Raw genomic sequence first — 20,863 nt, 5'->3', positions numbered from 1 at the left:
ATTTTAATATTTCATGAGAATATAGATTCAAGATAATATAATGAAATTACATATAAAGATTTTGTCTACATTTTTATCAAATAAAATGTAATCTTGTCTACAGAAAGAGAGAAATACGAAACTAAAACAAAATCCGCAAAGGGGCCACCGAGAAGTAGAAGTGACATAAACGGCGATTAGTTCTGTTGTTAGAAGTTGTTGCTACCCAGATTAGAAAAAAAACCAGGTATGGTAATGATGTTATGAATATGTTGATAAATTAATATACACACAGAACCACTCTGAAAAATATCAATTATAACATGATCGATAAATGTCGTCCAGTTCTACTTCGTACGAAAACTCCTATTTGAATTAAAACGAAACCGAAAGTACATTTGTACAATGTAGTTCAGAATATTAAGTGTTTATCTAGTCATAATCTGTAATTAAATGCAGATATTCGTGTTTCAAATTGACATATTTCTATTTCTAATTAACATATCGGTATTTGTTTGATAATTGATTTAGAAATAGTTGTACATTGTAGGAGAACGTTGATGCATCTGAGACTAAACTATGGTACCTTAGAGGAGGAGTTTCCTCTGGCCCTGACACCATGTCTGGTGTAGGGGTGTCAGGGCCAGAGGAAACTCTGGCTAAGAATAAACAAGAGAGATGATCACTTACAAATAAATTAATTATCTACTACAAACATACACAATATACACTCTACAACTTATAACAACTCTTTCACTCACTCAGATGATATTTATACTGGAAGTAAAACACAAGAAAACTTACAGATATTCCCCGCCAGCAAGAATGTTGTCTACCAAGTAAGGGAAACATTCTATTCCATATCCACACCATGTGATATATGCAAAGTGAGAACCAGACGTCCCGATGTTTGGTGGTCTTGACGACTCTATGTCTGGTAATTGTCCTTCCAAACAACACACATCTTACGTATGGCGACAGTAAATGTATGTAAACATTTTTACCTGTACGGCGGTCAGTATAATGTTCGAAATCTTTTTTTATTTTTTTTTCTAAATGGTAATGACCAACTATAACAAGTTGAAGATAATGTCATAATCTTTGCCCGATAAATATCAGAACGAAATAAGATACTTATAGTAATACAATAAACTACATGAAATACTTACTTTGCTAATATGCTTTGTGATAAAATACCCCTATTCCACGAAAGTGTTTTACACTTTTGGGCAAGCATCAAGCATATATCCCTGTGAACTGTCGACTTTTCACCATGGATGCTTCTAGGCCCGACTGAAGTAATCGGCTCCTATGTTGTCCTTTCCTTTGATTGCCGTCATCTAGAAACAATATGGCTGTAACAGAACTGCCCATCTCATCAAACGTCCATTGGCGGTTCAGGAGCACTGAAGATAAATAAGTGGCTGATGATCTGTTTCAAGCAAAAATTCAGTACCGTATAAATACTGCTCAAACTTTTGAAACTTCACCTTTGTTTTGTAGAGATATGAGTGGCAGGTGATACTAGTATTCCACAAGTCCCTGCAGCAAATGTCAAGTCTCCAAGATATATTCTAGAAGGATCAGATCTGTATGTTCTGGTGATTCATGATCAAAGACAGAGGGTAAAAGATTTATTGTATGACTTAGAAGACATGAAAACAAAGTCACAATGGAGGATAGACCATGATTTGGAGCAGCTAAAAAAAACTTTGGAAGAAAAATTTAAACCTAAATTCAAAGAAATTGGTATAGATGATGAGATGATGATTTCGTGCTTTGAAAAAGAATTACAAGATGTTGGTAAGTATTTCAGATTTATTTTACTGTATAATAGGGATCTTGATTACACAGGGGCCGAGGGTGTACTGTATAATATAGACAGGGGCTGTGTGTATACTGTATAATATAGACAGGGGCCGTGTGTATACTGTATAATATACACAGGGGCCGTGTGTATACTGTATAATATACACAGGGGCCGTGTGTATACTGTATAATATAGACAGGGGCCGTGTGTATACTGTATAATATAGACAGGGGCTGTGTGTACTGTATAATATAGACAGGGGCCGTGTGTATACTGTATAATATAGACAGGGGCGGTGTGTATACTGTATAATATAGACAGGGGCTGTGTGTACTGTATAATATAGACAGGGGAAGTGTGTATACTGTATAATATAGACAGGGGCCGTGTGTATACTGTATAATATAGACAGGGGCTGTGTGTACTGTATAATATAGACAGGGGCCGTGTGTATACTGTATAATATAGACAGGGGCCGTGTGTATACTGTATAATATAGACAGGGGCCGTGTGTATACTGTATAATATAGACAGGGGCTGTGTGTATACTGTATAATGTAGACAGGGTCCGTGTGTATACTGTATAATATAGACAGGGGCCGTGTGTATACTGTATAATATAGACAGGGGCCGTGTGTATACTGTATAATATAGACAGGGGCCGTGAGTATACTGTATAATATAGACAGGGTCCGTGTGTATACTGTATAATATAGACAGGGGCCGTGTGTATACTGTATAATATAGACAGGGGCCGTGTGTATACTGTATAATATAGACAGGGGCCGTGTGTATACTGTATAATATAGACAGGGGCCGTTTGTATACTGTATAATATAGACGGGGTCCGTGTGTATACTGTATAATATAGACGGGGTCCGTGTGTATACTTCATAATATAGACAGGGGCAGTGTGTATACTGTATAATATAGACAGGGGCCGTGTGTATACTGTATAATATAGACAGGGGCCGTTTGTATACTGTATAATATAGACAGGGTCCGTGTGTATACTGTATAATATAGACAGGGGCAGTGTGTATACTTCATAATATAGACAGGGGCAGTGTGTATACTGTATAATATAGACAGGGGCCGTGTGTATACTGTATAATATAGACAGGGGCCGTTTGTATACTGTATAATATAGACAGGGTCCGTGTGTATACTGTATAATATAGACAGGGGCAGTGTGTATACTTCATAATATAGACAGGGGCAGTGTGTATACTGTATAATATAGACAGGGTCCGTGTGTATACTGTATAATATAGACAGGGTCCGTGTGTATACTGTATAATATAGACAGGGGCCATGTGTATACTGTATAATATAGACAGGGGCCGTGTGTATACTGTATAATATATAGACAGAGGCCATGTGTATACTATATGATATAGACAGGGGCTGTGTATACTGTATAATATATAGACAGGGGCCGTGTGTATACTATATGATATAGACAGGGGCCGTGTGTATATAAAAAAATGTGCAAAGCAAAGTCGGTGGCAAATAAATTCAGAATAAATCGTAAGAAACATTTTTCCTGTCGAGAACCGATTGTGGCCTTTGACCAATTATTTCTTCTAATTACGAAAGATTTATGTATATAAGAGAATGATAGAAAATAACTAGAAACATACTTTAAGTTTAATGAGAAAACTTTGTCTGTTTTGAAGCTCAAGCCATTAGCACCTGTCCCAAAGTTGGAGCGTTCCTCTGTGTATTTCTCGGATTTGGTGGGTCTGAGTATGTTTATCTTGGACGTGAAAAAAAAAAAGAAATTCAGAAAATGGAATTTGCTGATGTGGTGAAACACTTCAATGGAGAAAATTGTAAATCTTTGGTAATGAAACCAAAAATGTTCTTTGTTCAGGTAAGTAGGTCCTATAGTACAGGTACGTGTGTATTGCAAAATGGGAATTATCCTTAGGGCCAAAAAACAAATAACAGATACAGATTTAAAAAATCCAATTTCTCAAAATAACGAGTAAAATATATGAACAGAAATTCAAAACTCAAAATCCTTAATTAAATTGCCCTTTTTAGTCTATGGTTTGTCCATCCTTAATTTGTCCTTTGTAGTCCAAGGTGTGTCCATCCTTAAGTTGTTCTTTGTGTCCATCCTTATGTTGTCCTTTGAAGTCCATGGTGTGTCCTTCCTTATGTTGTCCTTTGTGATCCATGGTGTGTCCACCTTAAGTTGTCCTTTGTAGTCCATGGTGTGTCCTTCCTTATGTTGTCCTTTGTGATCCATGGTGTGTCCGTCCTTAAGTTGTCCTTTGTAGTCCATGGTGTGTCCATCCTTAAGTTGTCCTTTGAAGTGTGTCCGTCCTTAAGTTGTCCTTTGTGATCCATGGTGTGTCCTTCCTTAAGTTGTCCTTTGTAGTCCATTGTGTGTCCGTCCTTAAGTTGTCCTTTGTAGTCCATGGTGTGTCCATCCTTCAGTTGTCCTTTGTAGTCCATGGTGTCCATCCTTAAGTTGTCCTTTGTAGTCCATGGTGTGTCCATCCTTAAGTTGTCCTTTGTAGTCCATGGTGTGCCTATCCTTAAGTTGCCCTTTGTAGTTTGAGGTGTGTCCATCCTAAAGTTGTTCTTTGTAGTTTGAGGTGTGTCCATCCTTAAGTTGTCCTTTGTAGTTTGAGGTGTGTCCATCCTCAAGTTGTCCTTTGTAGTTTGAGGTGTGTCCATCCTCAAGTTGTCCTTTGTAGTTTGTGGTGAGTCCATCCTTAAGTTGTCCTTTGTATTCCATGGTGTGTTCATCCTTAAGTTGCCCTTTGTAATCCATGGTGTGTCCATCCTTAAGTTGTCCTTTGTAATCCATGGTGTGTCCATCCTTAAGTTGTTCTTTGTAGTCCATGGTGTGTCCATCATTAAGTTGTCCTTTGTGTCCATCCTTAAGTTGTCCTTAGAAGTCCATGGTGTGTCCATCCTTAAGTTGTCCTTTGTAGTCCATAGTGTGTCCATCCTTAAGTTGTCCTTTGTAATCCATGGTGTGTCCATCCTTAAGTTGTCCTTTGTAGTCCATGGTGTGTCCGTCCTTAAGTTGTCCTTTGTAGTCCATGGTGTGTCCATCCTTCAGTTGTCCTTTGTAGTCCATGGTGTCCATCCTTAAGTTGTCCTTTGTAGTCCATGGTGTGTCCATCCTTAAGTTGTCCTTTGTAGTCCATGGTGTGCCTATCCTTAAGTTGCCCTTTGTAGTTTGAGGTGTGTCCATCCTAAAGTTGTTCTTTGTAGTTTGAGGTGTGTCCATCCTTAAGTTGTCCTTTGTAGTTTGAGGTGTGTCCATCCTCAAGTTGTCCTTTGTAGTTTGTGGTGAGTCCATCCTTAAGTTGTCCTTTGTATTCCATGGTGTGTTCATCCTAAAGTTGTCCTTTGTAGTCCATGGTGTGTTCATCCTTAAGTTGTCCTTTTTAGTCCATGGTGTGTCCGTCCTTAAGTTGTCCTTTGTAGTCCATGGTGTGTCCATCCTTAAGTTGTTCTTTGTAGTCCATGGTGTGTCCATCCTTGTCCTTTGTAGTCCATGGTGTGTCCGTCCTTAAGTTGTCCTTTGTAGTCCATGGTGTGTCCGTCCTTGTCCTTTGTAGTCCATGGTGTGTCCATCCTTAACTCTTTACCACGCGTAAGTGCCATCTGACGCCCTATCTTTATTTCCGCGTAAGCGCCGTCCGACTCTATGGCTTCGTTTCCTCAGAAGCGCTCACGAACGCCATGTCGGGATTTCCTCAGAAGCGTCTCAGAGCGACATGCTATTTTAAGAGTGTGTTGCTGGGGCCCCAAAACTGCGTCACTGTCAAAACTGTGTGAGACGTGTTGCATACTGATTGGTCAATAAAATTAGAACGCTGACACGTCACTGAAACGTGCTGTTATTCTTATTTTCTACCGAAAACGAAAGTAAACAGAATGTGAAAGAAAATGGAGACGCAGATTATTCTTGACGATGTATTTAACTCGGACATCGATGAATTCGAAGGATTTTCGGGTGATAATGATTCTGAAGATGATGATAGGGAATCGGACGTCGAAATTCCGAATCAATACAGTTCAGACGAGGAATCAGGCGGGGAATCGGACAGTGATGAGCGCACTATCTTCAACGACGATGAGTGGTACAGTGATTTGCATGATGTTATTGTGCAGCCGTTTACACAATCTACAGGCCCCGTTTTGCCACAAAATTTTGACAAAGATACAGCGACAGCTAAAGATTACTTTGATCTTTTGTTTAAGCCGGATATCATAACAAAAATTGTTGAAAATACGAACAAATATGTAGAATATAAAAGTACAAACAATGATAAAACAGATCACTTTGTGTAAATAGGTATAGTATTTCTAAATTCAAATTTCAATTGAGAAATTTGCCTGAAAATGAAACAAAACAAGCATGAAATTTATACCATCTTGAAGATGAAGTCTTGATGGTTGCAAAAATGTATACATTTAATACCTTTACATTAAAAATATGTTCAGGAGAATAATTTGAATTCATTAAGTGAAAAATTTAACTAAAATCTTAAAATGCCTGAGGAAATGTCAACATCAAACTGTTACATGTGTTGAGTGTATGTTACCTAGCAACAATGTTCGCTGCAGTAGTAAATGTATACATTGTTGCAAAGAAAGTCTGAGTGGTAAAGAGTTAAGTTGTCCTTAGTAGTCCATGGTTTGTCCATCCTTGTCCTTTGTAGTCCATGGTGTGTCCACCTTAAGTTGTCCTTTGTGTCCATCCTTATGTTGTCCTTTGTAATCCATGGTGTGTCCACCTTAAGTTGTCCTTTGTAGTTTGAGGTGTGTCCATCCTTAAGTTGCCCTTTGTAGCTTGAGGTGTGTCCATCCTAAAGTTGTCCTTTGTAGTCCATGGTGTGTCCATCCTTAAGTTGCCCTTTGTAGTCCAAGGTGTGTCCATCCTTAAGTTGTTCTTTGTAGTCCATGGTGTGTCCGTCCTTAAGTTGTCCTTTGTAGTCCATGGTGTGTCCATCCTTAAGTTGTCCTTTGTAGTGTGTCCGTCCTTAAGTTGTCCTTTGTAGTCCATGGTGTGTCCGTCCTTAAGTTGTTCTTTGTAATCCATGGTGTGTCCATCCTTGTTCTTTGTAGTCCATGGTGTGTCCGTCCTTAAGTTGTCCTTTGTAGTCCATGGTGTGTCCGTCCTTAAGTTGTCCTTTGTAGTGTGTCCGTCCTTAAGTTGTCCTTTGTAGTGTGTCCGTCCTTAAGTTGCTCTTTTTAGTCCATGGTGTGTCCACCTTAAGTTGTCCTTTGTAGTCCATGGTGTGTCCATCCTTCAGTTGTCCTTTGTAGTCCATGGTGTGTCCATCCTTATGTTGTCCTTTGTAGTCCATGGTGTCCATCCTTGCCCTTTGTAGTCCATGGTGTGTCCATCCTTAAGTTGTCCTTTGTAGTCCATGGTGTGTCCGTCCTTAAGTTGTTCTTTGTGATCCATGGTGTGTCCACCTTAAGTTGTCCTTTGTAATCCATGGTGTGTCCGTCCTTAAGTTGTCCTTTGTAATCCATGGTGTGTCCATCCTTAAGTTGTTTGTTGTAGTCCATGGTGTGTCCACCTTAAGTTGTCCTTTGTAATCCATGGTGTGTCCATCCTTAAGTTGTTTGTTGTAATCCATGGTGTGTCCATCCTTAAGTTGTTTGTTGTAATCCATGGTGTGTCCATCCTTAAGTTGTTTGTTGTAATCCATGGTGTGTCCGTCCTTAAGTTGTCCTTTGTAATCCATGGTGTGTCCATCCTTAAGTTGTCCTTTGTAATCCATGGTGTGTCCATCCTTAAGTTGTCCTTTGTAATCCATGGTGTGTCCATCCTTAAGTTGTCCTTTGTAATCCATGGTGTGTCCATCCTTAAGTTGTTTGTTGTAGTCCATGGTGTGTCCATCCTTAAGTTATATCTTTCTGGCAGTATCTGACTCTTTGAGTTTCTTTTGTTGGGCACTTTAATGTCAACCCCTTATGTGGGCCCCTTATGTTAACCCCTTATGTGGGCCCCTTATGTTAACCCCTTATGTGGGCCCCTGATGTTGTCTGTTTATATTGGCTCCTTTATAATGATAGCCCCTTTTGATGACCCCTGATATTGGCCTGATTTCGACCCCTGATGTTACTCCCTTAGGTCAGCCTCTTTTGTCGGCTCCTTCTCTTCATTTGGAGACTAAATGAGTGTAGAACATAGCTGATTCTTGCCCAGTGTCAGGATTATTAGGATCCTTGTGGTCCTTATAGTTGTGTTTGGTCAGGTTTGAGATTCATAAGGAAAAGAAAAAAGGCAACTACATGTAGTGGCTATCTTAACTAGCCATTTGGTAGCCATTGTTAAAGCTGTCACTGGTTCGTGGAACATGAGGTATGGTATACACTATATAAGTTGTGTACCAGTGTAGTCCAGAATGTTCTGGTTGGGTTGTGGTTCTCTAAATGGAACAGATTATAGATCTAATAATCAAATAGGAAAACAAAACAGAATTTCCTTGTTGTCAGGATTAGTAGTTTGGTCAGGGCCTAATAGGGAGAATTGAGGTAAATCATTTGAATTGCTACTATTCCCGAATGGTTAAATGGATTTTGATGAAATTTGATCTAGAGCATCATTTGGCAAATGAGACCTAATATCTGGGTCTCATGTGTTATGACATGATGAAGCAAAAATGTTCAGAATTAAACAAGGAGTCAATTGAACAAAGGTCCATGTCATTGGGTCAGATGTCAATGTCAACTTTTGTTATCTTTTCACTGATGAACATTTTGTCATGACTCTTTGAAGCAATGATGGTCAGGATTAAACAAAGAGTCAACTGAACAAAGGTCAAATTTTGTATCATTCCATTGATGAACATTTTGTTATGACAATATGAAGCAAAGTTGGTCAGAATGAAATAAAGAGTAAACTAGCTGACTTAATGTTAAGATCACTGGTTCGAAGGTCAAGGCCCTATTTTGTATCTTTTCACTGATTAACTGAGCTATCACAGCCCCTCATTGGATTAAAGGTCAAGGTCATTTGGGTCCAAAAGTCAAAGACAAAGTGGATCGCTGACTATTACCCTGGCACTTGGAATAAAACAACTCAAAATTAACAAATGAAGATTGCACCAGTATTATCTGTTAGCCCAGTAAATATGGAGGTTGAAGGAAACAAGAGTCACATCATAGCAAATATGAAATGTATATTTTCCTTTCTTGCAATCGTTTTTGACGTCAAAATGTCAAATGTCCAATTCAGCTATATGTCTTTCAGGCAGATGTCTTTTTGTTGATTCTGGGGGATAAATTGCTACAAGGCAGAGCCCTTACTGACATGTCAGTGTTCTAGTTATGATATACCAGTGATATACATCAGATCTTTATTCATTTCACTGTTTAAATTAAAACCCTTAAATGAGATGTTTCTGACAAAGTCATTAAAAGGTTTTTAAGTCGGTATTGAAATTACATTTTGTGTGTGGATTTCCCACAAAATGGTTATAGGAAGGAGTAATGAAAACTATCCGTCAAAGGTAGATCACCAACGAAGGTCATCAAAGTAGGTCATCAAAGTAGGTCACCAACGAGGGTAATAAATAGTTTACCAATCAGGTCATCAAAGTCAGTCATCAAAGTAAGTCATCAAAGTAGGTCATCAAAGTAGGTCATCAAAGTAGGTCACCAACGAGGGTAATAAATAGTTTACCAATCAGGTCATCAAAGTCAGTCATCAAAGTAGGTCACCAACGAAGGTAATAAACAGTTTACCAATCAGGTCATCAAAGTAGGTCACCAACAAAGGGAATAGTTTACCAATCAGGTCATCAAAGTAGATTACTTAAATCAGGCCATGTATTGCGAGGAATGGACATTTCTAAATCAGGAAATCATTTTTTTCTAGGCTGAGACAACCAACCCTCCAACACCAAGAAGTGGACAATTTGGTGGTACAGACGCAGAGGTTGGGTGGATCAGGATTCCCATACAAGCAGATATTTTTGTCTATTTTTCCTCAGCACTTGCAGGTAAGTGTAAGGTTCAAGAATATTTTTAGAACTCCTATGACTAAGAATTATTAAATATGATGTGTAATCCTTTGTCTTTCCTCTTTTTTGTCTATAACAATAGACAATTTAATTGTCTTCTTAATATAACAGGTGATAATCGTCAAGGCACCAAGGCAATGGTGTTATATGTCAGGAAAGCGGGGAATATAAATTCCACAAATTTGCTTGTTTGAGCATCATTTGTTGGATTGATATTGAAAACAATTCAAACTTGGTCAAAGAATTATCGGTATGTGATGACAGTTTGATGGTTATGCACATGTTGGACCTGACTGACCCCTAGTAAGTCAGATGATCATTTAAGGGCCAATGAGCCTCTTGTTTAAATTCATTTATTCAGCTTTAGAGTCATTTCCCTGAAAACTTGATGTGTATTTTTTCACATGATCATTGATCCTATGACATTGATATTTACACTATAGAATCTCTACACCTGATTATATTTCATGCTTGACCGACAGAGCAAAAACATGATATTACATGGAAAATGTGTTATAAACAGGAATATTACATTACATAGGGAATGTGTTATAAACAGGAATATGACATTACATGGAGATGTGTAATAAACAGGAATATGACATTACAAGGGAAATGTGTTATAAACAGGAATATGACATTACATAGGGAATGTGTTATAAACAGGAATATGACATTACAAGGGAAATGTGTTATAAACAGGAATATGACATTACATAGGGAATGTGTTATAAACAGGAATATGACATTACATAGGGAATGTGTTATAAACAGGAATATTACATTACATAGGGAATGTGTTATAAACAGGAATATGACATTACATGGAGATGTGTAATAAACAGGAATATGACATTACATCGGGAATGTATTATAAACAGGAATATGACATTACATGGGAAATGTGTTATAAACAGGAATATGACATTACATGGAGATGTGTAATAAACAGGAATATGACATTACATCGGGAATGTGTTATAAACAGGAATATGACATTACATGGGAAATGTGTTATAAACAGGAATATTACATTACATAGGGAATGTGTTATAAACAGGAATGACATTACATTGGAAATGTGTTATAAACAGGAATACGACATTACATAGGGAATGTGTTATAAACAGGAATATGACATTACATGGGAAATGTGTTATCAACAGGAATATGACATTACATGGAGATGTGTTATAAACAGGAATATGACATTGCATGGGGAATGTGTTATAAACAGGAATATGACATTACATGGGAAATTTGTTATTAACAGGAATATGGCATTAAATGGAGATGTGCTATAAACAGGAATATGACATTAAATGGAGATGTGTAATAAACAGGAATATGACATTACATAGGGAATGTGTTATAAACAGGAATATGACATTACATAGGGAATGTGTAATAATCAGGAATATGACATTACATAGGAAATGTGTTATAAACAGGAATATTACATTACATAGGGAATGTGTTATAAACAGGAATGACATTAAATAGGAAATGTGTTATAAACAGGAATACGACATCATAAAGTAAAATTTGTTTTAAACAGGAATATTACATTACATAGGGAATGTGTAATAAACAGGAATATTACATTACATAGGGAATGTGTTATAAACAGGAATACGACATTACATTGGAAATGTGTTATAAGCAGGAATATGACATTACATGGAGATGTGTTATAAACAGGAATATGACATTGCATGGGGAATGTGTTATAATCAGGAATATGACATTACATGGGAAATTTGTTATAAACAGGAATATTACATTACATAGGGAATGTGTTATAAACAGGAATATGACATTACATGGGAAATGTGTTATAAACAGGAATATGACATTACAAGGGAAATGTGTTATAATCAGGAATATGACATTACATGGAGATGTGTAATAAACAGGAATATTACATTACATAGGGAATGTGTTATAAACAGGAATATGACATTACATGGAGATGTGTAATAAACAGGAATATTACATTACATAGGAAATGTGTTATAAACAGGAATATTACATTACATAGGGAATGTGTTATAAACAGGAATGACATTACATAGGAAATGTGTTATAAACAGGAATACGACATCATAAAGTAAAATTTGTTTTAAACAGGAATATTACATTACATAGGGAATGTGTTATAAGCAGGAATATGACATTATATAGGGAATGTGTTATAAACAGGAATATGACATTACATGGAGATGTGTTATAAACAGGAATATGACATTGCATGGGGAATGTGTTATAAACAGGAATATGACATTACATGGGAAATTTGTTATTAACAGGAATATGACATTAAATGGAGATGTGCTATAAACAGGAATATGACATTAAATGGAGATGTGTAATAAACAGGAATATGACATTACATAGGAAATGTGTTATAAACAGGAATATTACATTACATAGGGAATGTGTTATAAACAGGAATGACATTACATAGGAAATGTGTTATAAACAGGAATACGACTTCATAAAGTAAAATTGGTTATAAACAGGAATATTACATTACATAGGGAATGTGTTATAAACAGGAATATGACATTACATAGGAAATGTGTTATAAACAGGAATACGACATCATAAAGTAAAATTTGTTTTAAACAGGAATATGACATAACATGGGAAATGTGTTATTAACAGGAATATGACATTTAAAGGGAAATGTGTTATAAACCGGAATATTACATTACATAGGGAATGTGTTATAAACAGGAATATTACATTACATAGGGAATGTGTTATATACAGGAATATTACATTACATAGGGAATGTGTTATAAACAGGAATGACATTACATAGGAAATGTGTTATAAACAGGAATACGACATCATAAAGTAAAATTTGTTATAAACAGGAATATTACATTACATAGGGAATGTGTTATAAACAGGAATATGACATTACATAGGAAATGTGTTATAAACAGGAATACAACATCATAAAGTAAAATTTGTTATAAACAGGAATATGACATAACATGGGAAATGTGTTATTAACAGGAATATGACATTTAAAGGGAAATGTGTTATAAACAGGAATATTACATTACATAGGGAATGTGTTATAAACAGGAATATTACATTACATTGGGAATGTGTTATATACAGGAATATTACATTACATAGGGAATGTGTTATAAACAGGAATGACATTACATAGGGAATGTGTTATAAACAGGAATGACATTACATAGGGAATGTGTTATAAACAGGAATGACATTACATAGGGAATGTGTTATATACAGGAATATTACATTACATAGGGAATGTGTTATAAACAGGAATGACATTACATAGGGAATGTGTTATATACAGGAATATTACATTACATAGGGAATGTGTTATATACAGGAATATTACATTACATAGGGAATGTGTTATATACAGGAATATTACATTACATAGGGAATGTGTTATAAACAGGAATGATATTACATAGGAAATGTGTTATAAACAGGAATACGACATCATAAAGTAAAATTTGTTATAAACAGGAATATTACATTACATAGGGAATGTGTTATAAACAGGAATATGACATTGCATGGGAAATTTGTTATAAACAGGAATATGACATTACATAGGAAATGTGTTATAAACAGGAATGACATTACATGGGAAATGTGTTATTAACAGGAATATGACATTACAAGGGAAATGTGTTATAAACAGGAATATTACATTACATAGGGAATGTGTTATAAACAGGAATGACATTACATAGGAAATGTGTTATAAACAGGAATACGACATCATAAAGTAAAATTTGTTATAAACAGGAATATTACATTACATAGGGAATGTGTTATAAACAGGAATATGACATTACATAGGAAATGTGTTATAAACAGGAATACAACATCATAAAGTAAAATTTGTTATAAACAGGAATATGACATAACATGGGAAATGTGTTATTAACAGGAATATGACATTTAAAGGGAAATGTGTTATAAACAGGAATATTACATTACATAGGGAATGTGTTATAAACAGGAATATTACATTACATAGGGAATGTGTTATATACAGGAATATTACATTACATAGGGAATGTGTTATAAACAGGAATGACATTACATAGGGAATGTGTTATAAACAGGAATGACATTACATAGGGAATGTGTTATAAACAGGAATATGACATTACATTGGAAATGTGTTATAAGCAGGAATATGACATTACATGGAGATGTGTTATAAACAGGAATATTACATTACATTGGGAATGTGTTATATACAGGAATATTACATTACATAGGGAATGTGTTATAAACAGGAATGACATTACATAGGGAATGTGTTATAAACAGGAATGACATTACATAGGGAATGTGTTATATACAGGAATATTACATTACATAGGGAATGTGTTATAAACAGGAATGACATTACATAGGGAATGTGTTATATACAGGAATATTACATTACATAGGGAATGTGTTATATACAGGAATATTACATTACATAGGGAATGTGTTATAAACAGGAATACAACATCATAAAGTAAAATTTGTTATAAACAGGAATATGACATAACATGGGAAATGTGTTATTAACAGGAATATGACATTTAAAGGGAAATGTGTTATAAACAGGAATATTACATTACATAGGGAATGTGTTATAAACAGGAATATTACATTACATTGGGAATGTGTTATATACAGGAATATTACATTACATAGGGAATGTGTTATAAACAGGAATGACATTACATAGGGAATGTGTTATAAACAGGAATGACATTACATAGGGAATGTGTTATTAACAGGAATATGACATTACATTGGAAATGTGTTATAAGCAGGAATATGACATTACATGGAGATGTGTTATAAACAGGAATATTACATTACATTGGGAATGTGTTATATACAGGAATATTACATTACATAGGGAATGTGTTATAAACAGGAATGACATTACATAGGGAATGTGTTATAAACAGGAATGACATTACATAGGGAATGTGTTATATACAGGAATATTACATTACATAGGGAATGTGTTATAAACAGGAATGACATTACATAGGGAATGTGTTATATACAGGAATATTACATTACATAGGGAATGTGTTATATACAGGAATATTACATTACATAGGGAATGTGTTATATACAGGAATATTACATTACATAGGGAATGTGTTATAAACAGGAATGACATTACATAGGAAATGTGTTATAAACAGGAATACGACATCATAAAGTAAAATTTGTTATAAACAGGAATATTACATTACATAGGGAATGTGTTATAAACAGGAATATGACATTGCATGGGAAATTTGTTATAAACAGGAATATGACATTACATAGGAAATGTGTTATAAACAGGAATGACATTACATGGGAAATGTGTTATTAACAGGAATATGACATTACAAGGGAAATGTGTTATTAACAGGAATATGACATTACTTGGGAAATTTAGTGTGATATTGAATAGGAAATGAGTTAAGTAATCTGATCGAAGGGTCAAGATAATCTATAGTGATTGTGCTTTGTCATTGAGCTCTGAGCGCAAACTATCTCTTTCAAAAATCTGCTCAAAAGCTGATAATTTGGTGTGAAACGTCATTTGTGAATCAGAATAGATATAAATGAGGTTGGTTCAATGCCTAGGGACAGAGGGATTGGGTAATAAGCCATTTCAACCAGATATCACTGAAAGATGAGCAATCATTTTTGAAATAAGTAATTTAAGGTTTGTTTGTGACCCAGTGCTGAAAAGGAAACGTGTTATAAAAGAATAATACATTAAATAGAAATATGAGATCTCACCTCTTTGTTTCACTAACATTTGTATACTTTACTGAACAAAAATGTGTACAACTGGAAATCATCGTATTGATTGAATTCATTTCAGGAGAAATTTGGAATGAAGTTCCGGTGAATAACACAGATGAACAAAATGTGATGTCCAGGTTTGTTAAATTGTTGTGTTGTCAACTAAAAGAATTAAAACCTAGTTCCAGTATCGAGATACAAAAGATGGTGATCAGAATCAATTCTCAGATCCAACAGGCAGAATTTAAAGACAACATTAAACCACCTGTGGATCTTTTACCACTTACGACAAGTCAGCTGACCAAAGATCTTTTTCTGGCTGATTTCATGAAAAAGTGAATGTGTAAGACTCTTACATCTGTCAGATCTTTTATCTGGGAGTCCGTCTTAGTACAGAGTTATCTGCTCTTTGTTGGTGAGAGTAACATAATGATCTGGTGAATAAACAATATGTCACATGACTATTTAATGTCACATGACTATTTAATGTCACATGACTATTTAATGTCACATGACTATTTAATGTCACATGACTATTTAATGTCACATGACTATTTAATGTCACATGCCTATTAAATGTCACATGACTATTAAATGTCACATGACATACAGACTTTCCTTTTAAATTGTTTTCTCATGGAGTCAAGTTAACATTTTAACATCATGGAGACAATATATACTTTATAACAACTTTGATAGGTCTATTTTTGTATTAACTTTACGAAGGTTTAGAAATTTTGCTTGGTTGATAATTTGAGGCATATATATTATCTTGAAATCATCCGTTGAAGTCCTCATCAATACCAATATTGGGCACATTGTCATGGAAACCCTACAATGTAAGTAATTTTTTGAAGTGTGATTCTGGAGATTTAGCTCCCTTTTGAGTTACTGACATCTCTGCATTTGATATTAAGCAAAGCTTTTACCACCAAATTTCTTTGTTTGTTCTATCATGGATCAGGAAGTGTTTTTAAATTTGAATTTCTCTGGGGACTATTATTCCAGTCTCGTTGTGGTAGATTTCATGTGATTCTAAATAATTTAGCAAAAACACCACTGCTTCAACTCAACCACAATCTTGTATATATCTTATCTTCTTTTTGTCGGCAGTTGAGTGGTTGTAAAGTAGATTATTTATACCAGATGTATATCATATATGTATTTTTAAATGTGCATTTTTCTCATATGATCAAATTTACAATTATGTGTCGCCTAAGTTTAACTCTAACACAGTTTACAGGTATATCATGTAAAATTATAAGTGTATAATATATTTACTTAAATGTAGATTTTTTTAAGCACAATCCAGTCTGTTCATCACTCCATAGAAATATTTATAATCCAAGGTTGTCAGCCAGAAGGGATGTTTATGTTAAAAGATCTCCCTCCTCTATACAATATGGACATTTCAGTATGACAACACTTTATTAACAAAGATCTCCCTCCTCTGTACAATATGGACATTTTAATGTGACAATACTTTATCAACAAAGATCTCCCTGTCAAGTATTGAGAATACAAAGTGCATAAATGTATATGATCATGACATGCATATTTTGAAATAATTTACATCCAGAAATAATTTTAAGATGGTTTTTTCTTTCATCTTAATGATTAATTAGTTGTGATATCTTTGTAAAAATTACTCCAAGGGGTCTGAGGGGCGGGGCCAAAAGGGGTCAATTTGGCTCTCTTAATATAAACGACTTCTTCTCTGAAATCAAGCAATGGATATCGCTCATATTTGCCTGGTAGCATCACTATGGAGTGGGGATTAAAAATTGTACAAATGATGGAGCTAACCCCCAGGGGCCTGAGGGGCGGGGCCAAATGTGGTCAATTGGGCTATGTTGATATAAGCGACTTCTTCTCTGAAACCAAGCAATGGATATTGCAATATTTGCCTGGTAGCATCACTATTGGGTGGGGATTCAAAATTATACAAATGGTGAGGCTGACCCCCAGGGGGCCTGAGGGGCGGGGCCAAGAGGGGTCAATTTGGCTTAATTGATATGAACAACTTCTCCACTGAAACCAAGCAATAAATATTGCTCATATTTGACTGTGAGCATCCCTTTGGGGTTGGGATTAAAAATTGTACAAATGGTGGGGCCGACCTCCCTGGGGCCTGAGGGGCAGGGCCAAATGTGGTCAATTGGGCTATATTGATATAAACGACTTCTTCTCTGAAACCGAGCGATGGATATTGCTCATATTTGCCTGGTAGCATCACTATTGGGTGGGGATTCAAAATTGTACAAATGGTGAGACTGACCCCCCGGGGGCCTGAGGGGCGGGGCCATGAGGGGTCAATTTGGCTGAATTGATATGAACAACTTCTTCTCTGAAACTAAGCAAGGGATATCGCTCATATTTGCCTGGTAGCATCCTTTAGGGTAGGGATTCAAAATTTTATAAAGGAAGGAACTGGCCCCCACTCCCCCCGGGGTGCAGAGGGCGGGGTCAAAAGGGGTCAATTGGTTTAAACAACTTCTTTTCTGAAACTAAGCAATGGATATCACTCACATTTGTGTGGTAGCATCCATATGGGGTTGTGCCAAAAGTCAATTTTATTTCATGGATTAATGCATTTTTTGGCATAAAAACCTCACGTACCCATATAAAATGCCTATGATATATTGACATAGCAATACCAGCGACAGATATACTTAATCATCATTCTTGTTTCATATCTCATGAAATCCAGGTGAGCGATACAGGCCCTCTGGGCCTCTTGTCCTATATACCTAAATATGTACAATGACGATTTTGTACAATTTTGTACGATTTTTAGGTCAGCTGAGACAAAGTCAAGTGACTTTTTCCAACCGCCTTTTGTCTGTCATCTGTCCTTAAACAATTTACATTTTCAACTTCTTCTCCAAAACCACTTAACCAAATTCAATGAAATTTAGCAGGGATCAGCTTACATGGCCAAAGTTCAACAAAAACTGTGAAATATATGGTCCTGACCCCCCTGGGGCCTGAGGGACGAGGCCAAAAAGGGTTGAATTGACTAGAATTTCAAAAATCTTCTTCTCTTCTGTAAACTTTACTATAGTTTATATAGGGAAATCAAGTTTTGACAATCATTTGTTTGATTTCTATTTGAATTCATTCTAACTTTGTTAACATTATCAGCATTGGATGACAGCTTGATGTTATGCACATGTTTTGGGCTGATGGGTGGGACCAAAAAACGGTCAATTAAATTAAAACTCAGATGACAGTTAAGGCCCATGGGCCTATTGTATTGTTAACTTTTACAACTTTGTACCATTTTATCATTATCCTATCCACTAACAACGATGATTTTATACGATTTTATCAATGTTCTATAGAACTATGTACAATGATGATTTTATACGATTTTATCAATATTCTATAGAACTATGTACAATGATGATTTTATACGATTTTATCAATAGAACTATGTACAACGATGATTTTATACGATTTTATCAATATTCTATAGAACTATGTACAACGATGATTTTATACGATTTTATCAATAGAACTATGTACAACGATGATTTTATACGATTTTATCAATATTCTATAGAACTATGTACAACAATGATTTTATACGATTTTATCAATATTCTATAGAACTATGTACAATGATTATTTCTTCCATATGAAAGCTGCTCAATTGCTAATAAAGTTTACTAAGAACCAGGATTGTGTTGAGATTTTTTTAATTGGATAAAATTGGCAACATGATATTTTGGTTTGAAATCCGTCTTTCCATGACTTTTTAGGTCACCTGAGACAAAGTCTCAAGTGACCTATTCTAATCCCCTTTTGTCCGTCGTCGTGCGTCGTCCGTCGTGCGTCCGTAAACAATTTACATTTTCGACTTCTTCTCCAAAACCCCTAAACCAAATTCCATGTAATTTGGCAGGAAGCTTCTATGGCTAAAGGTCAACCAAAATTTTAAATTATATGGTCCCCACCCCCCAGGGGCCTGAGGGGCGGGGCTAAAACGGGTCAAATTGACTAAAACTTCAAAAATCTTCTTTTCTACTCTCAGAAATGGTGGAATCAAACACTCTTCTTAGATGGAAGGGTCTTAAGGTGCTTTACCAAAATTGTAGATTTCATGACCCAGGGGTCTCACGTTTGCCTCTGGGGAGGGGGTAAACTTTACTATAGTTTATATAGGGAAATCACATTTTTGACTTTTATTTGTTTGATTTGTATTGGAATTCATTCTAATTTGGTAAACATTGTCAGCATGGGATGACAGTTTGATGGCATGCACATGTTGGCCCTGACTGACCCCCAGGGGCTAATGGGCAGGGCTAAAAAGTGCCAAATTGACTGAAATTTCAAAAATCTTCTTCTCAAGACCAAAATAAGGTGAAATCAAATACTCTTTATAGTTCGAAGGGTCTTAATGTGCTTTACTAAAATTGTGAATTTGATGACCCTGGGGTCTCAAGTTTGCCCCTGGGGAGGGGGTAAACTTTACTATAGTTTATATTGGGAAATCACATTTTTGACTTTTATTTGTTTTATTTCTATTGGAATTCAATCTAATTTGGTAAACATTGTCAGCATGGGATGACAGTTTGATGGCATGCACATGTTGGCCCTGACTGACCCCCAGGGGCTGATGGGCAGGGCTAAAAAGGGCCAAATTGACTGAAATTTCAAAAATCTTCTTCTCAAGACCAAAATAAGGTGGAATCAAATACTCTTTATAGTTGGAAGGGTCTTAAGGTGCTTTACTAAAATTGTGAATTTCATGACCCTGGGGTCTCAAGTTTGCCCCTGGGGAGGGGGTAAACTTTACTAAAGTTTATATAGGGAAATCACATTTTTTATTATAATTTGTTTGAATTCTATTGGAATTCATTCTAATTTGGTTAACATTATCAGCTTGGGATGGCAGTTTGAGGGTATGCACATGTTGGCCCTGACTGACCCCTAGGGGCTAATGGGCGGGGCTAAAATTTTACTATAGTTTATATAGGGAAATCATGTTTTTTTTTACATTTTACTATAGTTTATATAAGGAAATCATGTTTTTGAATGATTTGTTTGATTTCTATTGGAATTCATTCTAATTTGGTTAACATTATCAGCTTGGGATGAAAGTTTGATAATATGCACATGTTGGCCCTGACTGACCCCTAGGGGCTTATGGGCAGGGCCAAAAATGGTCAATTTAATTAACTGAAATATTTCAAATCTCAGGTGACCGTTAAGGCCCATGGGCCTCTTGTTAAAA

General features: G+C 35.7%; 1 protein-coding gene across 1 annotated transcript; it reads left to right on the top strand.

Moving 5' to 3' along the window:
- Positions 1-22: 22 nt before the first annotated feature.
- On the top strand, positions 23-17,376 carry LOC117317718 (caspase-7-like). Its single transcript, XM_033872610.1, has 5 exons — positions 23-226; positions 1,483-1,782; positions 3,469-3,665; positions 9,657-9,780; positions 15,704-17,376. The coding sequence occupies exons 2-5, from the start codon at positions 1,635-1,637 to the stop codon at positions 15,961-15,963; spliced, it is 729 nt and encodes a 242-aa protein (XP_033728501.1). The 5' UTR covers positions 23-226; positions 1,483-1,634; the 3' UTR covers positions 15,964-17,376.
- The last annotated feature ends 3,487 nt before the right edge of the window (positions 17,377-20,863 follow it).

This window comes from Pecten maximus, chromosome 19 (assembly GCF_902652985.1).
Source record: "Pecten maximus chromosome 19, xPecMax1.1, whole genome shotgun sequence".
NCBI lineage: Eukaryota > Metazoa > Mollusca > Bivalvia > Pectinida > Pectinidae > Pecten > Pecten maximus.
The sequence above is the reverse complement of the archived record's forward strand: the minus strand, read 5'-3'. Positions and strand labels throughout refer to the sequence as shown.

Bases quoted from the DNA above. Each gene is read 5' to 3' on its own strand.
- LOC117317718 (XM_033872610.1), top strand. From the start codon at position 1,635: ATGAAAACAAAGTCACAATGGAGGATAGACCATGATTTGGAGCAGCTA. The intron at 1,783-3,468 runs GTAAGTATTTCA...TCTGTTTTGAAG, and splicing joins AAAAGAATTACAAGATGTTG to CTCAAGCCATTAGCACCTGT. The intron at 9,781-15,703 runs GTAAGTGTAAGG...AATTCATTTCAG, and splicing joins TTTTTCCTCAGCACTTGCAG to GAGAAATTTGGAATGAAGTT.